The 19514-nt window shown below is 41.8% G+C and overlaps 2 protein-coding genes across 3 annotated transcripts in view; both read left to right on the top strand.

The window, feature by feature from the left end:
• Window positions 1–13: 13 nt before the first annotated feature.
• dspa (desmoplakin a) lies at window positions 14–16877 on the top strand. 2 transcript variants are annotated; one of them, XM_067605969.1, is made up of 24 exons: window positions 14–399; window positions 1513–1597; window positions 1870–1988; window positions 2345–2489; window positions 4150–4275; window positions 4471–4530; window positions 4616–4783; window positions 4914–5018; window positions 5107–5202; window positions 5298–5423; window positions 5665–5817; window positions 5956–6110; window positions 6603–6729; window positions 6889–7075; window positions 7220–7473; window positions 7626–7807; window positions 8007–8145; window positions 8789–8982; window positions 9130–9292; window positions 9727–9810; window positions 9932–10039; window positions 10307–10405; window positions 10576–12390; window positions 13115–16877. In XM_067605969.1, the coding sequence occupies exons 1-24, from the start codon at window positions 143–145 to the stop codon at window positions 16328–16330; spliced, it is 8163 nt and encodes a 2720-aa protein (XP_067462070.1). In that variant the 5' UTR covers window positions 14–142; the 3' UTR covers window positions 16331–16877. The 2 variants fall into 2 exon arrangements, with proteins under 2 accessions (XP_067462070.1, XP_067462071.1); XM_067605970.1 differs by having other exon boundaries at window positions 10576–11073.
• A 959-nt stretch (window positions 16878–17836) lies between these two features.
• Window positions 17837–19514, top strand: part of LOC137194251 (tensin-3-like) — a 33573-nt gene continuing 31895 nt past the window's right edge. Inside the window, exon 1 of the mRNA XM_067605971.1 lies at window positions 17837–18252. The gene's annotated coding sequence lies outside the window, so the exon portion shown is untranslated. The remainder of the gene's footprint in view (window positions 18253–19514) is intronic.

Here is a 19514-nt window from a genome sequence, read left to right on the forward strand (position 1 = left end):
CGGCCAGCTTCCGTCTATTCACAGTAGACCATTATCTGCGCAACAGGAGACGGGGAGGGGAGACGCGCACGGTCTGTCCTTTGGACAGCAGAACAAAACAACTTTAAAACTATCTGAAAACATTTAAACTAACTTGGCAAAAATGAGTATGCACGGCGGCTCCACCACGAGACTGACCACCATGGGCCAGAGAAGTAATTCACGACCGGATTTGGCGAGTGCGAGTTTTAGAAACGAAGTGTTCAGCGGTGGAAACGGCTTCCAGGGGGATTACCAGATAGGGGACGGCGGATACAACTACACCTCCACCTTCTCTAGGAACTCCACGCACTACGGCACTGGGTTCGGAGGACAGAAGGGGCAAGTTAGCATGGGTGGAGGCGGAGGTGGTGGGATAAGGTAAGAGCCTCCAAATCACCTGTTGCTCTTGAATGAGTCAAATGGCGTGAAATAAACGCATACATTAGTCATTAAACGTAGCCCTACGTGTACATGATTGCGACATTGTGACAAAGACGTTCAGGTTTTCCCTTCCAAAGAAAAATAGGGTAAAGTAAACTAGTATAATTATAACATTAAAACACAAATTTAACACCTTTTTTTTTTTTTAGCTGTGTCGAACAAAGGTCCATTCGAACCATTTTGGGGAAGCTTTGGAAAATTAAGTTATTATTTCTACCTTAAAAGAGTAAAAATGTCTCAGTAGTCCATTGAAAATTCACCATCGAAAAACACAGAACACTCTTCCGCTGCACAATATTGTGAATTACAATAGAGGAAATAACACACACCCCTTACTGTATGTCTTCCCACTACTTTCATTCTTGGTAATGTCAGTGATGTGTCTGTTTTCAAACCTTTTTCTTGAAAAAAAAAAAAAAAAAAGATATTTCTAAGTGTTCCACTCATAGTGATCAAAGGTTGAAATAAAATACAGGATTTCATTCATGTGTAGGGAGGAGTTGCAAGTTTTCTTGTGGAGATAAAATTTGTTTGTTTTTTTTGCCATGGTGACCTTTACCAACTTTCCATGACACATAGCCAGACGTTCAAAGACAATAAATAAACTTGTGTTGAATTATGATGCGGGTTTGTGATGATTGTTTTAGGGGTATTCCACTTCAAGAACTAGTTGGTCCTTGCCTAAAATGTCATTGATTTTCACACGTATTTTGTATGCTATGATGTTCATCAAAAAAACTTTTCCATGAAGTTAAATAAACATTCACAAGCATTCATTACAATTTAGTAACATTATAACTACATTAACAGTGGTGGTTTTTAAAACTTTAAAAAATCACCTTGCAGCATTTTTTTCAAGGCATACTATTGATGACATCCTTTACTGAACAATATCACATTTCCCAAAAATATTCAACAAATATCTTGAACGGGTTGTCTACGGTATATAGAAATGAGTAGCCTACTTAAAATACACTGATAGCTTTGTACTTTGTGAAGCATGTTTTTATATTTTCTCTTCACATTATTATTTCTTTTTCTCTTGTGTAGTGTGATGGGTATTCAGCAAAGGGCAGGGCACCTGACAGGCCAGTGTCAGGAGTACCTGCAGAAAGCAAAAATGACTATCCAGGGTGTAAGTGCAACACACATATCACACTGAACATTACTGATCTCATATGTTTGTTTTGACCTCCAGCGGTAGGAGAATAATTAAAACAATAAGAAAATTGTTTGTTAATTATCTTATGTAGTTACGTTCAAGGTTTACCATTTTGTTGGCTGTACAAAAAACTGCATTATTAAAAGGATTTATTATTATGATATTATGAAAGCAGATGATATAATCAGCCACAGTGAGGTGATAAGTTTATATGAGGTCATTGTCTGTACTGTGTGACTGTGTAGGGGGGCTCAGCTGTGGAGGTGGAGAAGCTGATGATGATGGCTGCAGAATCCATGGAGCAGTTGAAGTCCTGTGGCAGAGAGCTGCAGCAATTGCGTGTCTCAAATGACATCTTCAGACAGTAAGACAAAGCGCAATGTGTGTGTGTGTGTGTGTGTGCGTGCGTGTGTCTTTGCAAGGTGCAGGCCTACAGCCCTGTGAGCTTGTGTACACTCTTTGCATGTTTGTGTTTGCATGTGGTCATTCATGACTGTATATAGACATGGATAGGTGGGGTTTAACGTGAATGAATAACATTCAGTTAAACGTCACATAGAATCTTTAATAAAGATAATAAATAAATATAGACGGATTGCAACACTGTAGAGTTCAGTGCCTGCCGGAGATTATTTTTATTCTGCCCCGCTGAGCCCTTTGAAGTTCAGTGTGCTCTTGGAAGATTCACAAAGTATTTCCCTTTTTTGTATAACTTAACAGTGTAGATCAGTTCCAGCACATGCACGGCGCTCTCCAACAGCAATTAAGTGGTGGTATGACCACAAGATGGAACAGGGGCAGTGTGGGCTCCGCCGAAGGGGGGAGGATCTTTAACGATGCCATGGCCTGGATTGCCCAGCAGAAGGTGAGATATTTGAGAACACAGTAAAAAAAAAAAAAAAAAAAAAAAAAAAAGAACAGGGGTGATATGGTTGAAATCAATATCACAACAAGAATCTTTATTGATACATGTCACAATATTGTAAATGTATGCAAAATCACTCAGAAAATAGTCAGTTTGGTGTTTAATGCAATGACCTACTAAAACTTCAGTGACTGATTTTGTCAGTTTTTAGTTTGGACAAATGATAATACACATCTTTGTGAACTCGGACTCTATGCCCAGCAGTTTTTAACCTGTTTAGACAGGATGAATCATTGTGTCTGCATGTTTGCGCATGCATGTACGGGGCACAATAGTTTGCAGTTTTTTTTAGGTGAAGTGAGGAGGAGGGGGGGGGATGCACTTACCTTATCACTTATTCTGACCTCCTGTAACTGAAACCATCTGGACACGCTGCCAAAACCTGATCCGTGAGTGAAAGAGGCCAAGAGAGGTGCAGGAGAATTGGAACAAAGAGAGAAGGAAAGAGCGCTTCCATTTGAGAAAGCGAGACACAGAGAGAGAGAGGACGGCAGAAGGAGACAGAGCAGGGAGAGGAAGAGGGAGGCACCGTGGTTGATAAAGTTGCTGTGGAAGCAAGAGAAATGTAGAAGTAAAGGAGTGTGAAATCTGACACTTTCCTCTGAGTCAGTTGTTATGGGACAGGGCAGTTCGACATGCTCATGGGAAAACGCCCTTCTACTCCCTACCTTCCAAACCCTCCTACCCAACCAAAAACACACCCTGTCATTCTGTCAACTAGCCCTTCCATAGTTCCTCATTGACAGATTCCTCCTACAGTTAAATATAGAAACATTTCTTTACGTAATTTGCCTTTTGTCTCAGTCCTTTTACTTTTTTGCCGATTACAAAAGTCCCAAATTGGTAATATATCACCTGCTGACCTACTGCTTTTGTTTACACCCATTGTCTTATTGTTCTACTGGTCATCCTTTGAGTCATTGTACTAACGTTTCAACGTTGTTAACCTTTTTGTTCTAGACAGTAACTGTAAAAGTTAGTCAGCTCAAAGTCTCTCAACAGCAGTGTTGTTTGTAGCTTCAGCCATGAAGGAAGGGAGTGGTGAGAGAACAAAAGCCGTGAGAGAGAAAAGAATGCAAGTAAAGAGCAGGGTCCGGCTGTGGTTGGTTTGCTAGCAGGGCTCTTATCAAAGCTGAGTGCTGCTAACAAGGGGGGAATACTTGGAATAGTTTCCTGCTTAACACTGGGTTTAATGATTAAATGCTGACACCTAGAGGGCAAAGAAGGGATGACATAGATTTAAGGATTGAATTAATAGCAGGGAAGATACTGTCTCTGTTGAGATTTAAAGAATAAGTCAGGCGATCTTGTGTTTTTCTCGTCAACTAATAACATGAAAAGACTAACTTAATTGATTTAACAAACAAGCATTGCCTGTGCAGCTAAAGTCTGATCAAACTTTTCTGTGCCATAGACCACCAAAACTGTTCAAAACACATCAGTGAAACACACTGTCGCACTGTATGACTTCTTCCTTCATTACCACGATCATGGGCACTGGAGTTTATTTTGAGTCAATCACATTAATTTTGACAATGTAATTCTGTTTAGCAGTAATTGCATTTCAAAAGGTAATAAACTATAATCCTTCATTTTGTAGCGTATGATTGAGACAGCTCCATGGGGGGATGACTCAGCCACCATAGAAAAGCAAATCATGACCCACAACAAAAACCACAGCTCTATCCAAAGGAGCCAGGAAGTAGACCGTGCCAGAGATGATCTGGTAAGTGACCTTTCTCTACCATTATACCCTGACTATAAAATCTTTTCACTCCTTGAAAAGTATACACCAATGATTTAAAGCTCTTAGTAATTGCCCTTAATGCTTATGCTTTAGATATTTATGCATCATGTGTACAGAATCCCAATATTATCATTCTGTTTAAAACGGAGAAAAAAACAAAATCTCTTTTTTTAGAACATGAGGGGTGACAAGTACAACCTCTATACTTTGGAACAAGAATGGGACAGCCTGCAGGTAAAAACAAACTCTTTTACCAAAATGTTTAGATTTGATCAGGCATTATCACCATATTCATTCATTTGCTATGCCTCTATCTCAGAAAATGTCCCACAGCCGTGTGAGTCAGCTGCGTGAACTTCAAGGCATCATCGAGGAGATCTCCCGTGCCATCATGTGGGTGAATGAGAAGGAGGAAGAGGAGCTTGTGTTTGACTGGGGAGACAAAAACATCGACCAGTATATCCCCAAGAAGCAAGAGAGCTACTCAGTAAGGATCTCTGACTGAACTCTTCTTTTACCCTGGTTGGGTGTTACTGTCTCAGTTTATGAGTGTTACCATACAATATGTTGGTGCAACGTGTGACGTTTTGTGTCCCTTACTTTCTGTTCTCTGACAGAGGCTGATGAGGGACCTGGAGGAGAAGGAGAAGGAGCTAAACAAGCTTAAAGTGAAAGCAGATGGCCTCGTGAACAACAACCATTCTGCCTCAGATAAGATTGAAGTAAGGTGTTTTTGTCTGAGTGTTTTTCTATCCTAATCAGCATATTAGTCAGTGCTTTTTGTACTGATAGCTGCGTGTGCACCCACAGGCCTACATGGACACCTTGCAGACCCAGTGGAGCTGGCTTCTCCAGATCACTAAGTGTATCCATGTTCATTTGAAGGAGAATGCTGCCTACAGTCAAGTAAGTGCTCCATCCAGTTGTTGCTCTTGTAAAAATAGAAACCAGGTATGTTTTCCTGTGAACACTGATCAAAACCTTTTTTCCGCCATCTTCAGTTTTTCAAGGAGGCCAATGAGACCTATGCGAAGCTGCAGAAGGTGCATGAGACTATCCGTAGCAAGTTCACCTGCGACAAGAACACCCCACTGGATAACCTTAGTGAACTCCTGAAAATCTTGGAGGTATCATTATACTCTATAAAATCCAGAACATACGTATTTCCCTGCAGCTGTGGAGCACAAATCACTGAACTGGTTCAGCCAGTTTCTAAGTAAATTCCATGTACACCCTACGATATGTTGTAGAGTTTTTCATTTTAAATTGACAAAAGGCAAAAAAAAACAAACAACAAAAACAAATCAGACTCCTGATGGTTGCAGTGGCTCAGTTGAGAACTTATATCTGATTTGTACATGTTCACAGAAAGAGAAGGAGCAAATCATGGAGAATAAGAGGCAGGTCCATAGTCTGGTCAACAAGTCTAAGTCTATTGTTAGACTGAAACCTCGCAACCCTGAGGAGAAGAGCACCAGCCCCGTCATAGTTGAGGCCTTATGTGACTTTAAACAAGACCAGGTGAGATATATGCTCTCTCTCTCTGTCTCTCTCTCTCACACACATGCACGTACACACACAAAGAGACACAGGCACAGAGTATGAAGTTAAATATTGCAAGTGTAATTCAGTCTTTTGTCTTTTCATTTTGTGCTTCAGAGAGGGATTTTGAAAGGGAATGAGGGCATACTGAAGGATAACTCCCAGCGCAGCAAGTGGCTTGTGACAGGACCTGGAGGTCTGGACATGTTGATTCCCTCTGTGTGTCTGCTGATCCCCCCACCAAACCCACTCAGCATCGGCCTCGCCAACAAGTAAGAAAGATTTAGTGAAGATCAAACATGGCTTGCGAAAGTGCTGCACAGATACTGGTTAGGGTAATTCAAATCCTCCCAGCTGAAACGAATTTATTCGGATTTTTTTAAATGTAATGTTGGTATTCATATATTGGATACATTGTGGGACCTCATATGTCCTGGAGCTATGAAAGGTTTTTGCTTTGTAATATATACAGTATTTCATTGACATTATCCAAAAAAGTGCTTTTATAAGCTTCAGAGATAAAAAAAAATACTCTTAACCCACAGAGGAGGAAGTAATAACATACTGTGTTATCATGTACTTTCCATATATTATGTCATATCTCACATAGCACATTTTAAGTGAAATGGAAACCCAATAAATGTACAAACATGCTTACATATTATCCAGTTGTGTTGTGTTGTGTAGTCTAGTAGTAATATCTGCTAGGTTTGCAGTTTCTCTTGAACTGAAGTGAGTGATTGATGGCTTGTGCTGTTCCCTAGGAATGAGCAGTATTATGAAGCCATCATGGGCATCTGGAATCAGCTCTACATCAACATCAAGAGTCTCATCTCGTGGCAGTATTGCGTCAAAGACATCAATTACATCAATACTCTCACGCTCAGCATGGTAAATATCATAATTAATGCATTAAAGCTCTTGGTTTTACTTTTAAAATGACTTATCCTTGTCATACCAAGCTTTCCGTCATCTGAAACACTGTCTGCAGAAGTTTGCTCACCTCCTGTGTCTTTTGCTTAACGTGATCCCCTTTTAATTTTCTTGCAGCTGTCTAAGATGCGTCCTGAGGAGTACCGCAGTGTTATCAAAAGACTGGAGACTCACTACCAAGAGTTCCTGCGTACCAGCCAAGGTTCTGAAATGTTTGGGGAAGAAGACAAGAAAACCATCCAGAACCACTTTGATAACGCCCAGAGCCACTATGACACACTGATTATCCAGCTGCCTGCTTACAGTGAGTGTAAAATGTCTTTACCTTATCCTAAATTATCAGGGATCTATTGTCTTATTGTTTGTTAGTCCACTGAATTTGCAAAAATACTTTTATTTTTTTCCACTATAAATTGACATTCTCCAAATTTTCCTCTAACCAATAAAGGGGAAGAAGCAGTGAAGCCAGAGCCCCCAAAACAGGAAATAAAGCCTTCGACTCCCAAGATCTCCAAGACCAATGTCAAGATCGTTAACCAGGCTCCCGCACCCAGTTCTGCCCTCAGCCTCACCCTGCTTAATAGTCTGCAAGAACTTCGACGTAGGCTGGAGCTGGCTGAGTCTGGCCTCACCAGTCATCTCCACATTCCCCTGGGAGAAAACAGCGTGCACGAGTGCTCATTGCACATTCAGAAGCTGCAGGTATGTAACTTTTCATTTTATTTATTTTTTTGTGTAATTGTGAGTAATTAATTTGCGAAATACCACAGTGTACAAAATCAAGAAAATTATAGTACGATTTAAGGTAAAGATAAAGGACACTTTTTTTAATATCACATTGTCTTGATGTCCAGACTGTGCACCAAGATTTGGACTCAATTCATGATGAGTACCTGCGGATCAGAGAAAATATTATAAAGCAGCTAGAAGGGATGCCTGCAGACTCCGAGCAGGCCAGATTTCTCCGCTCTGAACTGGAAATCATCAACCTAAAACTGGGAGGCCTGCAGGGTCTCTACTCAGCCTACCTTCAAAGGTATGCTTCTTTTTAATTTAACTATGTCAACTTTTTGTTTATTCCACAATGTTTGACTAAATAAAACAAATCTGCACTCTAACAAACACGCAGAAAAATGGAGTAAACACAGTGACAAGACTTTTCATCTCATTAAATGTAGTGAAAGCAATTTGCAAGAGGAAATGGATTTAATGTTATAACTGTGTGTCTTCAACAGACTGTCTGCTGTAAAGGGCTTGCTCCAGAGCCTTCTTCAGGTGGAGGATATCATTAAAGTCCATGAGGCTCGACTGACAGAGAAGGACACCACCTCTCTGGACCTCCGGGAGGTGGATAACTATCGGAGCACACTAAAGGTTTGACACACTTTTTATATTTAGTTTAAACTGCAGTCGCTTGCTTTCTAGTTTCAAAACATAAAACAGTGTAGAACAATAATACTCATAATTAATTAGCAGTACTTAATTAGCCTCTTCATCCTCTTTGGGACATTAGGCCACAATTAGTAGTACATCACCACCAAAACTTGAACATAGAAGTTCACTCTTGACCTTGGAAACAGTAAGTGTGGCAAAATAACTCAAAGGTCCACTTATTAGCTTTTTTCCGAGATTTCAACATTCACAGAGATTTTACATGACAGAGGTTCCACATTTAAGTCACATGACAAACCTTAGCCAGTTCTGTTTGCTGATGAACACAATGACATTTTGGTTTGAGTTGAGATTATTTTGTTGCACAATTAAGAAACTGTTTATGGATATAAAAAAAAACAGACAGGAATTTCTGTTTTTGAATTACTGCTAATTACGTGACAAATCATGGTACTCTATCACATTTATGCAAAAACATATAAACATCCAATATCCAATAATCCATTAGGCAAACATTTTGCACAATTCTGAAAAATGTCCTGATACAGCCAGATATATTAAAGGGATAGCTCAGTATGGCAAAATCCAACAGTTGACAATCTATTTTTGCATTTCTCTATCAAAGCATATGAAGAGTGATCTGGAGCAGAGAAGAGACTTGCTGACATCTATGGAGTCTGACCTGGCTAAAGCAGTACACTGGAACAGTCAAATCTCTGAGTCTTTCCACAAGTGTGACGTGGACTTGTCCAAGTACTCAGAGCTGGTAGGCCAGATGTCTGACCGTTGGCGACGCATCCAAACCCAGATTGATAGCAGGTAGGAAAGTTTGTACATGTACACACACTCTTTTTCAATTTTCATACCAATGGATATTTCTCATTGTCCTGCATTCGTCATTTCTGGAAACAAAACTAAAAACATCCCCTCAAAACCTTCCTCTTCCTCCCACTCTTTCCTCCACAGAGTGTGGGACTTGGAGAAACAGGAGAAACAGCTGAAACATTACCAGCAGAGCAGCACTTCCCTGGAACAGTGGATAGACAATGCCAGGAAGCGCCAGGATAACCTTCAGACGGTTAAGCTCAGTGACATCCAGACCCTAATGGATCATCTTAACCAACAGAAGGCACGTCTTTCCTTGTTTACATCAACATATTGTATTTAATAATAGGTTTGAACTTAACTGAATTAATTTTGAACTAGAAATATCCATCATTTACACTTCAGTCGAGATGTGGACATTAGTGTAGGTGTGGATTTTAAGCAAAATACAATAGCGTAAGTGGAAATGGTTGCAAAAAAAGTTCCAAGTTTACTTATTAGATTTGATTTACAAACCCTTAATAGAGAGAAAAAAGCAAATCCAAAGAAATTATCGGGCTGCCTTTGAATTAGTTAAAAGATGAAAACGTGTTTTTGTTGAGTAACAGCTTATAATAATATCATTAGAGTTCTTATATAATAAAGTGGAATGTAAAGTAATGGATGTTTTAGAAGAAGCACAGACAAGACAGTCTGATGAAATCTGTGAATTTAATGCCCCCTTTGTGTACCATACAGGCACTTCACACTGAAATTAAAGGGAAGAAGGAGAAAGTAGAGGATGTGCAGAAAAACGCAGATACCTGTGCTGCCTCTATAAAGGTTGGTAGTCAATTCATGTCTGCACTGTTTCAATTTGAAATATATTTATACATATTGACAAGCTGGCAAAACTAAGTATGATATAAAATAATGAAGTCCATATTGTGTTGTGTGCATTCAGGACTATGAGCTGCAGCTGGCTTCCTACAGTTCAGGCCTAGAAACTCTGCTTAATATTCCCATCAAGAGAACAATGCTGCAGTCCCCTGCTTCTATGGTCAGACAAGAGGTATGAGCACTGGCTCTCAATTAAGTCACTCTAATCCAATTTTTAATAATATTTATACACAAAATGATACAAGTTATTATGTATTTAAGTAATTATTATCTGTTTATTAAATATAATCTAAACCATTGTCTTTCTTTTGTATTATGAGCTTGTGTAATTTAAACCTTAAACCCTTAATTGCATGTGTCATTTAAAGATCTCACTGCTATGTTATTAAAACCTGAACATTTGACATCAGTATTCATCCACTAATTTTGACTCCATCAGGCGGCTGACCTGCAGTCCCAGTACATTGAGCTACTTACTCGCTCAAGTGACTACTACAAGTTCCTAGGGGAATTGCTGAAGAACATGGAAGAGCTGAAGGTAGATTTGTATGATGCCATTTAAGACATCATTGTTTCTGTAATTCAATAATATTGTGTTAGTAAAATAAATACTATGATAAACATAAGATAAATGAACAAATAGGTTTGTTTGACAATGTGAACATAGGTGACTGAGGCTCCTCCTGTTTTTGTCATTGCTGTCCCCAGATCAGGAACACCAAGATTGAGATGCTGGAGGAGGAACTGAGACGTCTTAAGGAGGACCTCCAGGATCGTAACCAGAAAAACAAATCTCTGGAGGATGCTTTGGCCCGCTACAAGCTGGAACTCACTCAGTCAAAAGAAGACCTCATTTCTATGGAGGAAGTGAAAAGAACCACAGCAATGCAAGCGAACGCTGCCAAGGAGAGCCTGGGCAGTACACACAACCAGATTCAAGATCTTACGGACCAGCTGACACGCATTAAATACCAGCTGGAAGAAGAGAAGAGGAAAAAAAGACTGGCAGAGGAGCGCTACACCAGCCAACAAGAAGAGTATGAGGCCGCTGTCCGCCGCAGACAGAAAGAACTTGAAGAACTTAACTGGAACAAGATTGACTTGGAAAAGGCTGTGAAGGACAAGGAACGTGAAGTGGAGAGGATGAAGATACTGTTAGAGGAGGAGGCAGCACGTCGACGAAATGCTGAAACAGATATTTCAAAGGTAAGAACACAGTGCACCCAGGAGATTAATCAGCTTAAACAGACACACGAGACAGAGATCAACATTAACAAGACGACGATCCTGAAAGTCTCACAGCAGAAAGAAGAAGACACAACAGAACTGAGACTGCAATGTGACAGACTCACTGCTGAGAAGAGAGATCTAGAAGAGGAGCTGAGGAGACTGAGACAATCAGTTACTCACACAGAAGAGAGGAAAAACAGAGCAGAGCAGGAGGTCAGCCAGCAGAGGGCCTCAGTGACAAAAGAGACAAGGATTCGCAGTGAGCTGGAGGTGCAACTGAGAACGCTCATGCAGCAGAGAGGAGAGGATGATCTCAAACTAAAGGAGGCCACCACAAACAATCAGGAAAAGAGCAGGCAGATCAGCATACTAACATTTAACCTGGAAGAGGAAGTGAAGAAGAGGAAAGCTCTGGAACTGGAAATAAGTCACTTGAAAAAGGCTGAGGCAGAGCTGAAAGCAAAGAACACCTCCTATCTGGAGGCAATCAACAAGCTTAAAGTGTCTGAGCAGGAGACTCGCATCACCAGAGTGGAGCTGGAGAAGCAGACCAGTGAGAAAACCAAGGTTGAGCAGAGTTGTGCCAGGCTGCAGAGCCGTATCCGGGAACTTCAGTGCTCTCTGGATGGGACGGAAGCTGAGTTGGAGAAGCAAAAGAAAGCAAACCAGGAGGAGTTCACACGTAGAAAGAGAATGGAGGCCGAGTTGGAGAGGGTGACACACACCTGCAGAGAGCACACCACCACAATTAACACCCTGAAATCAATCCAGATAGAGACTTCCACCTCTAGTAAGAAGTATGAGCACGATCTGAGGGACCTCCAGGAGGCCCTGGACAAGAGCCTAAGAGAGCATAAAGTCACCAAAGAGGAACTGGCAGCTGCAACTGCTGAGCTGAAGACACTGAAACAGAAGCTCCAGCAAGAGCAGGCCCGGATTCATGAGCTCAACCAACGTAATGAGAGTCTGTATAAGACCATTGAAGAGAAGAGCCGCCAGCTTAACGATTACACTACTGAGATTGAAAAGCTGAAGACTCTGACACAGAACCTGACAAAGGAGAGACTGCGGTTGGAGGAGGAGCTGAGGGCAGTTAGACAGGAGAGAGATGAGCTAAAACTTAGCAAAGACACCATTGACGGAGAAAGTGCCACTCAAATCTCAGCACTGCATGTCCAGCTTCAGAGTAGCAACAAGAGGACATCAGAGCTCCAGGCTCTCATCAATGACCTGACCAAGGAGAGAGAAAAGCTTAAACTGGAAATAGACAAATTCCAAAAGCAATCGATCGAGGTATATTTGATTGCACTGAAGGATCATCTCCACATAATTCAATTAATTTCATATTTTGGTTGCTTTTGCATGTGCAGGTGCATTAAGACTGAGGCTGATTTCAAACTAGTCCTGTTGTATCTGATGACAGAACTCAAGATTACTTATTTTAGGGATTTTGCATGAATTTTCTTTCTTACTAAATGCTTTTACTTAGATATGCATGGCTATTACACTTTTATACTACATTATGCCACTAAATTTAATTAATACTTTAATAATAATCACTTATTTAATCACAATATTAGGGATCCCTGGATTAGCCATAGAGAGAAAAAATATATATATTGAGGCCATGTTTTACTACATCAAGCACTTGAAATGCTATTGCATGTGCACAAGATAGCCCACTCCGGGGCTCTGTACAATATACTAACTCATTGTAGAGATGTATGCACACATCTATACATATTTACAGTATCAGTTGGTTCCTGCAGTACTGACAACTGAGGGACATGTAATTGTGTCAATCAGAAATTAAACAGACTTTTATATAAATGTTATATGTTCATAAGCTCTGATAACAAACTGCTAAGAAAAGTTCCCTTGTGTACCCCTCAGAATAATTAATTCATTAATTAGAGTTGTAATTGTAGCTTTTTTGCAAATGTGGCTTTTTGCTTTGTGCATCACTTGCTGGCGTTTTTGTATAGACATAATAATGTGTTGTCTTATCTCTCCACAGACATCCATGATCGCGCATGAGTCCCAGAGCCAATACAGTGAGCTGCTGCTGGAGAGGGATGGTCTGCTATCCAAGCTTAAACTGCTGGAGCAAGACAAAAACCGTTGTCAGCGCCTAGAAGAGGAGCTCACCCGCATCAAGCTCACGCTAGAGACTGAGCAACGCAACAAACAGCGCCTACAGGATGAAAAAAATGCCATCCATAAGGATTTCACCTATATGAAGAGCCAGTATGAGCTCAAAGATAACCAGATTAGGCAGTGTGATTCAGACAGGGACAGGGCTGATCGAGAGAGGCTCTCCCTGAAGAATGAGATTGAGAAGCTTATGAGGGAGTTAAAGAGTGTTGAGGAGAGGTACAAGAGCCAACTATTGATCTCTCAAAAGGAAGCATCAGACCTGGCTCTCAAGAGGGATGCCCTGGAGAGAGAGATACAGAGGCTGCAGCAGAGACCCATCACTTCATGCAGGCAGACCCAGACAGATCAGATGGTCCCAACAATTGATCCTTCCAAGCTGTTATTTGATGGGGTACGCCGCAAAGTCACAGCACACCAGCTTTGTGACTGTGGTATAATCAGTAAAGCCACCCTAGACCAGCTCCTAAAGGGAAAAAAGACAGTGGATGAGGTTGCTGTGGACATCCAACTTAGTCTCAAGGGTACTGGCGTTATTGCTGGCATGACAACAGGTTCTCAAGGGAAAATGCCATTCACTGAAGCCAAAAACAAGAACCTCCTCAGCCCAGAAAGCGCACTCATGCTCCTGGAAGCTCAAGCAGCAACAGGCTACATAGTGGACCCCACTTTTAATGAGAAGATGCCTGTGGATACTGCCTGTTCCAGAGGGATTGTGGATACAAAAGACAGAGACACCTTGGCCACAGCTGAAGCAGCGAGCACAGGTTTCAGAGATCCATACACTGGCAAAGTCTTATCTGTGGGCCAGGCTTGCAAACAGGGCCGAATGGACAAAGAGACAGCCATCCGCTTGCTCCAGGCTCAGGAGTCTGTCGGAGGAATATTGGACCCTGTTCTGAGTGTGTTCCTGCCAAAAGATCTGGCTTTGGATCGCAATCTTATTGATGAGGAGCTCTACAGGGCATTGAACAAAAAAACCACCTGCTACCTGGATCCAGCAACAGGAGAGAAGATAAGCTACAGTGACCTTAGGAAGAAGTGTACAGTGGAACGCGTGTCTGGATTGCTTCTGCTCCCTGGCCCAGAAAAGCCCATGACAGTAAAGGGTCTCCGTGGGGAAGTCTCTGTTGCAGAGCTCGTCCAATCTGAACTTCTGGATGAAACTGACTTGAAGAAGTATAATCAGGGTAAGCTCACCGGCAAAGATATTGAAGACAAGCTGAAGTCCTATCTCCATGGCTCCACCTGTATTGCAGGGATCTATGATGAGGCCAATGACAGAATAATGCCCTTCTATCAGGCAATGAAGGAAGGTCTGCTCATGAGAGGAACCACCCTGGAGCTTCTTGAGGCCCAGGCTGCATCTGGGTTCATTGTTGATCCAGTCAACAATGTCTTCTTGACAGTGGAAGAGGCTGCAAAGAGAGCCCTTATAGGAAAAGAGTTCAAGAACAAGCTGTTGTCTGCAGAGAAGGCTGTAACTGGATACAAAGACCCAGCCACAGGAATAACAATCTCCCTCTTCCAGGCTATTGAGAAAGATCTTATTGAGAAAGGTCATGGAATCCGTCTGCTTGAGGCCCAAATTGCCAGTGGTGGAATTATTGACCCCAAACATAGCCACCGTATTGATGTTGGTGTTGCCTATAAAAGGGGATATTTTGATGAGGAGATGAATGAGATTCTAACCTATGAAGGAGATGACACAAAAGGGTTCTTTGACCCTAATACCAAGGAGAACCTGACATATCTTCAGCTGAAGGACAGGTGCATCACAGATGACAAAACAGGCCTGATACTCCTGCCACTAAAAGACAAGAAGAAGCCCCAGAAGTCAGAAGAGAGCCGTACCAATGTTCTTCGCAAGAGGCGGGTTGTGATCGTCGACCCAGACACTGGGCTGGAGATGTCAGTGAGGGAGGCCTATCACCGGGAGCTAATTGATTATGACACTTTCCTGGACTTGTCGGAGCAGGAGTGCGAGTGGGAGGAAATAACTATCAAGGGGTCAGATGGTTCTGCACGTTTGGTGATAGTGGATAGGAAAACAGGAACCCAGTATGACATCCAGGAGTGCCTGGACTGTGGTATCATTGACCAGAAGTCTTTGGATCAGTATCGAGCTGGAAAACTAACCTTGACGCAGTTTGCCGACCAAATTACCAGCAGAACCAGCTGCAGCGAGTTGACCATTTCAGCCAGCAATGTTGATGACATGGTCACCTGCAGCAGTCCCAGCCCAACCTCTCCTACCGTTCGCAAACGCTTCAATAGTATTTCTATTACGGTCTCTCCCCCAGAGATGTTTGATGACCAGAGTCCTGTGGCGGCCATATTTGACACAGAGACTTTGGAGAAGATAACTATTCCAGAGGGGCAGCGAAGAGGCATAATTGATACTATTACAGCGCAGAGGCTGCTGGAGGCCCAGGCTTGCACCGGGGGCATTATCAACCCTGCCACTGGTGAGAGACTGTCGCTGCAGGATTCTGTCCATCAGAGCATCATTGATGAAAGCATGGCCACTAAGCTGAAACCTGCCCAGAAAGCCTATGTTGGATTTGAGGATGTGAAGACTAAAAGAAAGATGTCTGCAGCAGAGGCAGTGAAGGAGACATGGTTGCCTTATGAGGCTGGCCAGAGATTTTTGGAGTTTCAGTACCTGACAGGAGGCCTGATTGAGCCTGGCTCTGGACGTCGCATTACTATTGAAGAGGCTATCCGCAGAAGTTGGCTAGATGGTAAAGGAGCCCAGAAGCTTCAAGATACACGCAACCACCAGAAGAACCTAACCTGTCCCAAGACCAAACTGAAGATCTCCTACAAGGAAGCCATGGACAGCTGCATGGTGGAGGAAAGCAATGGTATGAAGATGCTACAGGCCACCTCAATGTCCACCAAGGGAATCAGCAGCCCTTACAATGTCTCTAACCCAGGATCTCGCTCTGGGTCCAGGGCAGGTTCCCGTACCGGCTCCAGAAGTGGATCTCGTAGAGGCAGTGTGGATTACTCATCTTACACCTATAGCTTCTCTTCCAGCAGCAGCACCACCTTTAGCTCCAACACTAATTCTTAATGCACTGCATAGAATAAGAAGGGAACTAGTCATTACTAGCTGTTCCTTTGCAATTTGAGTAATATTTTAACAGTTTGCTTTTCTACAAGTTTTTTCTGCTACCTATGAGATTTTGAAAAGTTTGTTTAAATGCTGAATCTGATTTGTTTTTTTGTTAGCAGTTTTTGGTAATTTGGTGTTTCATTAATGCTGAGTATAATGAATGCTTATTTTCTAATGCACACGTGTTAAATGAATATATTTGTCACAGCTCATCTTAATATATGGCTTTTTTAGAATGTAACATTTTGTTATTTTAAAATATGCTTGTTGACCCTGGCTTCAGCATGCTCTCACAATTAATTGAGATATCTTTTATTCATAGTTTATTGTAGCTTGACTCATACTGTCTTTTATCTTTTAGAAAAATGTTAAATGATAATTGCAAATGCTATTGTTTGGCTTAAAATACTGACTTGACAAAGTAATGATCAATTATAAAAAAAAAATCTTTGCCACTAAAATGTCATTCATATGTGATTTGCAAAAATAAAGATATCATTACAAATTTGGTTCATTCATTTACCTCCTGGATAGCTCAGTTTATTTGTACCAAAAGCAGTTCCCATTGTTACCAGTGGATGGCGCTAATTGTCATGCTTAAACTATTTAATTGCAAACCTGTTTGTTCACCACAGCACATTTGACATTTTACCATTGGTATAAAAAAGAAAATTGCACACTTTGGCTTAGTTTAATATTGGTAGGATTGTAGTATTTAGAACTTTTAACACGCTTAAAGGGAGATTCACCAGTAATACATGAGCTGTCCCATTTGAAATTTGACTTAGTCCACAAGGCCTTACCCAAACACATAAATTCTCAAGCCAGTTTCTCTTGTGCCCTAAAGATAATTAACGTGTTCAGACACCATTTGAGAGTCAGACATACATTTATGATCATTAATATGATCATTTGAACTAATGAGTCAATTATTTATGAAGTCATTTTGAATAATGGGCTACATTCCATCAAAATGTGGTAAACTCTACAGTTGCATACGCACCAGAGTAAAGCAACATTTTTTTTTTATTTACAGAGAATTTTGAACATAAAAATGACATATATAAAGCAAGCTTTTTAGGCAATTTGTGGTTTTGGATTGAATAAATAAAACTGACTTGACCAGAATTGAAACACTAATGACTAGTCTTAATTTTAGGTGATGTAGGCATAATCAAGTTTTAGCTGCGCCAAAACAAACAAAAAAATAATAAAATAAAATTCTGTGTTCTGATAGAATGGACAAATTCATGAACCAAATATGAAATAATGCCACGACTTCTATCGTTTATTTTGCAGTCTCCACATATTCAGTGGTGAGTTTTTGGGGGGTCCATGGGGGGTTGCTGGAGGAAGTCTCCGTCTGCGTGTGAGGGGTAAGGGTGAGAACAAATGGAGAGAGGCAGAGGGAGGAGGCCAAAGAGGGGAGGTAGAGTGGAAGGGGGAGGGAACAAGGGAGACAGCCCTAGCGGCGCAGTGGGAGGACTATCCCATGCCAGGACTTGTGGCGGCTGCAGCGGCAGCCTGGACTGGAGGAAGTACGCTGGGGGGGGGCTGAGCAGCAGCAGCAGCAGCAGCAACAGACAGCAGGAGAAGCAGCAGTTCAGGAACCGAGCAAGGGCTTCCATTTTATCACCGACAGCCACAGAAAAGACCGAGGAGAGTACCGGGTCCAGCTGGGACAAAGTGAGCTCACAGGAGCGCCTCTGAGAGCACATTCCAGCAGAGGAAAATGAGCCTCTCACCCTGCACTAAGCCTGTATGACGGGCTGAGGGCTCTTTGACTCAGGACTTTACCCCCTTTCAGCAGCTCTGACTGACAAAGGGAATCAGAGGGGGGAAAAAAGAAGAATCAAAATACTCGCTTTCATTTTGAGAAGGTAAGGCACAGTGTCTGAACTTTTTCCACGGTCAGTCATTAGCAGCGAGGGTTTCAAAGTCGGGCTGGTCAGTGTAGGATTAGGGCTCCACACACTGGAGTACCTTTCAACCTTTTTTTTTTTCTCTTCTCTTTAGCCCTTTGCTTAGTCACATTTCATTGGGTTTGCTCATTTATTCAAAGTGCAAAACAGGGCAGTGCTCTCTGTATTTACCTTGGCTCTGTGTCCTACTAAAACCAGGAGTGTGTGTGTGTGCATGTGTGTGTGTTTGTGCCCCAGCTCTTTCAGCAGGACCCTGAAGACAGAGAAGGGAGTCATTCAAACTGAGCAAGCACTGATCTTGTGATTTTTTTTTCTTTTTAATATGAAAGAGTATTATTGAAAGTCTTTGACTTGAACTTCCTAAAGCTTGACCTCTGAGTCTTTTTAACTTTTAAATGTCTTCCTCAATGAATTGTGTTTTGCAGTGGCTATAATTTGGGGTTCCTTGCTTTTGTGGGCTATGGTGAAGTGGAGACCTTTTATAATGTGAAGCATATGGGGCCATTCTTGTGGAAGACTTGTACCCAGTAATCTGTCCTTTGTTTATTGTTTGGTCTCTTCTGCCGGTGGATAAATGATGGAGACAAACAAATCGAGAGAGTGTGGCTGTTTTCTTTGAGCTACAGCTGCTGCGTGGTATTTGCGGCCTTAGGGCTATGCTTCTCAGGCAGCCATTGTTGATGACATGTACAAGCGTCCTCACATCACAGCAGCTGCAGTCCTCTTCACCTGAATATCAGTCCCTCCCTTTCCCTGCTTACAGCTTGAAATCAGACACACACCTGCATTTACACCCCGCTGCGCACCTTTCTTTCAAGCAACATAAACCATGCAGGTTGCCCCAAACATTTTGCAGGCTAAACTCTTTCAAGATTAGCTTTAATTACAGACCCAGCGAGACAGGAGAAACACTTTTTTTTTTTTTTTTTTTGAACTGGCAATTATAGCTTTTGTTGCTGGTTCTATTTTGAGGTCAGAGTCGTATGAACAATATCTGTGTCTGAAGGCGAAAGAAATGCGCGCCTGAGCAAAGTCAGACACCCAAAGCGTCCGTTTTCTTTCACTGATAACAGGCGGCAATTATAAAGAGTTGGCAGAGTGACAAATGAATGGGGATGCTGATAGTGTGGTTTGGACAGGTGGGTTGGCAGAGGGTTGGGGTTGTGTACTGTAAGCAGAACACTGTGATCTAACTCTGGGAAGAACAGCATGGGCCAGAG

This window comes from Thunnus thynnus, chromosome 12 (assembly GCF_963924715.1).
Source record: "Thunnus thynnus chromosome 12, fThuThy2.1, whole genome shotgun sequence".
Lineage (NCBI taxonomy): Eukaryota > Metazoa > Chordata > Actinopteri > Scombriformes > Scombridae > Thunnus > Thunnus thynnus.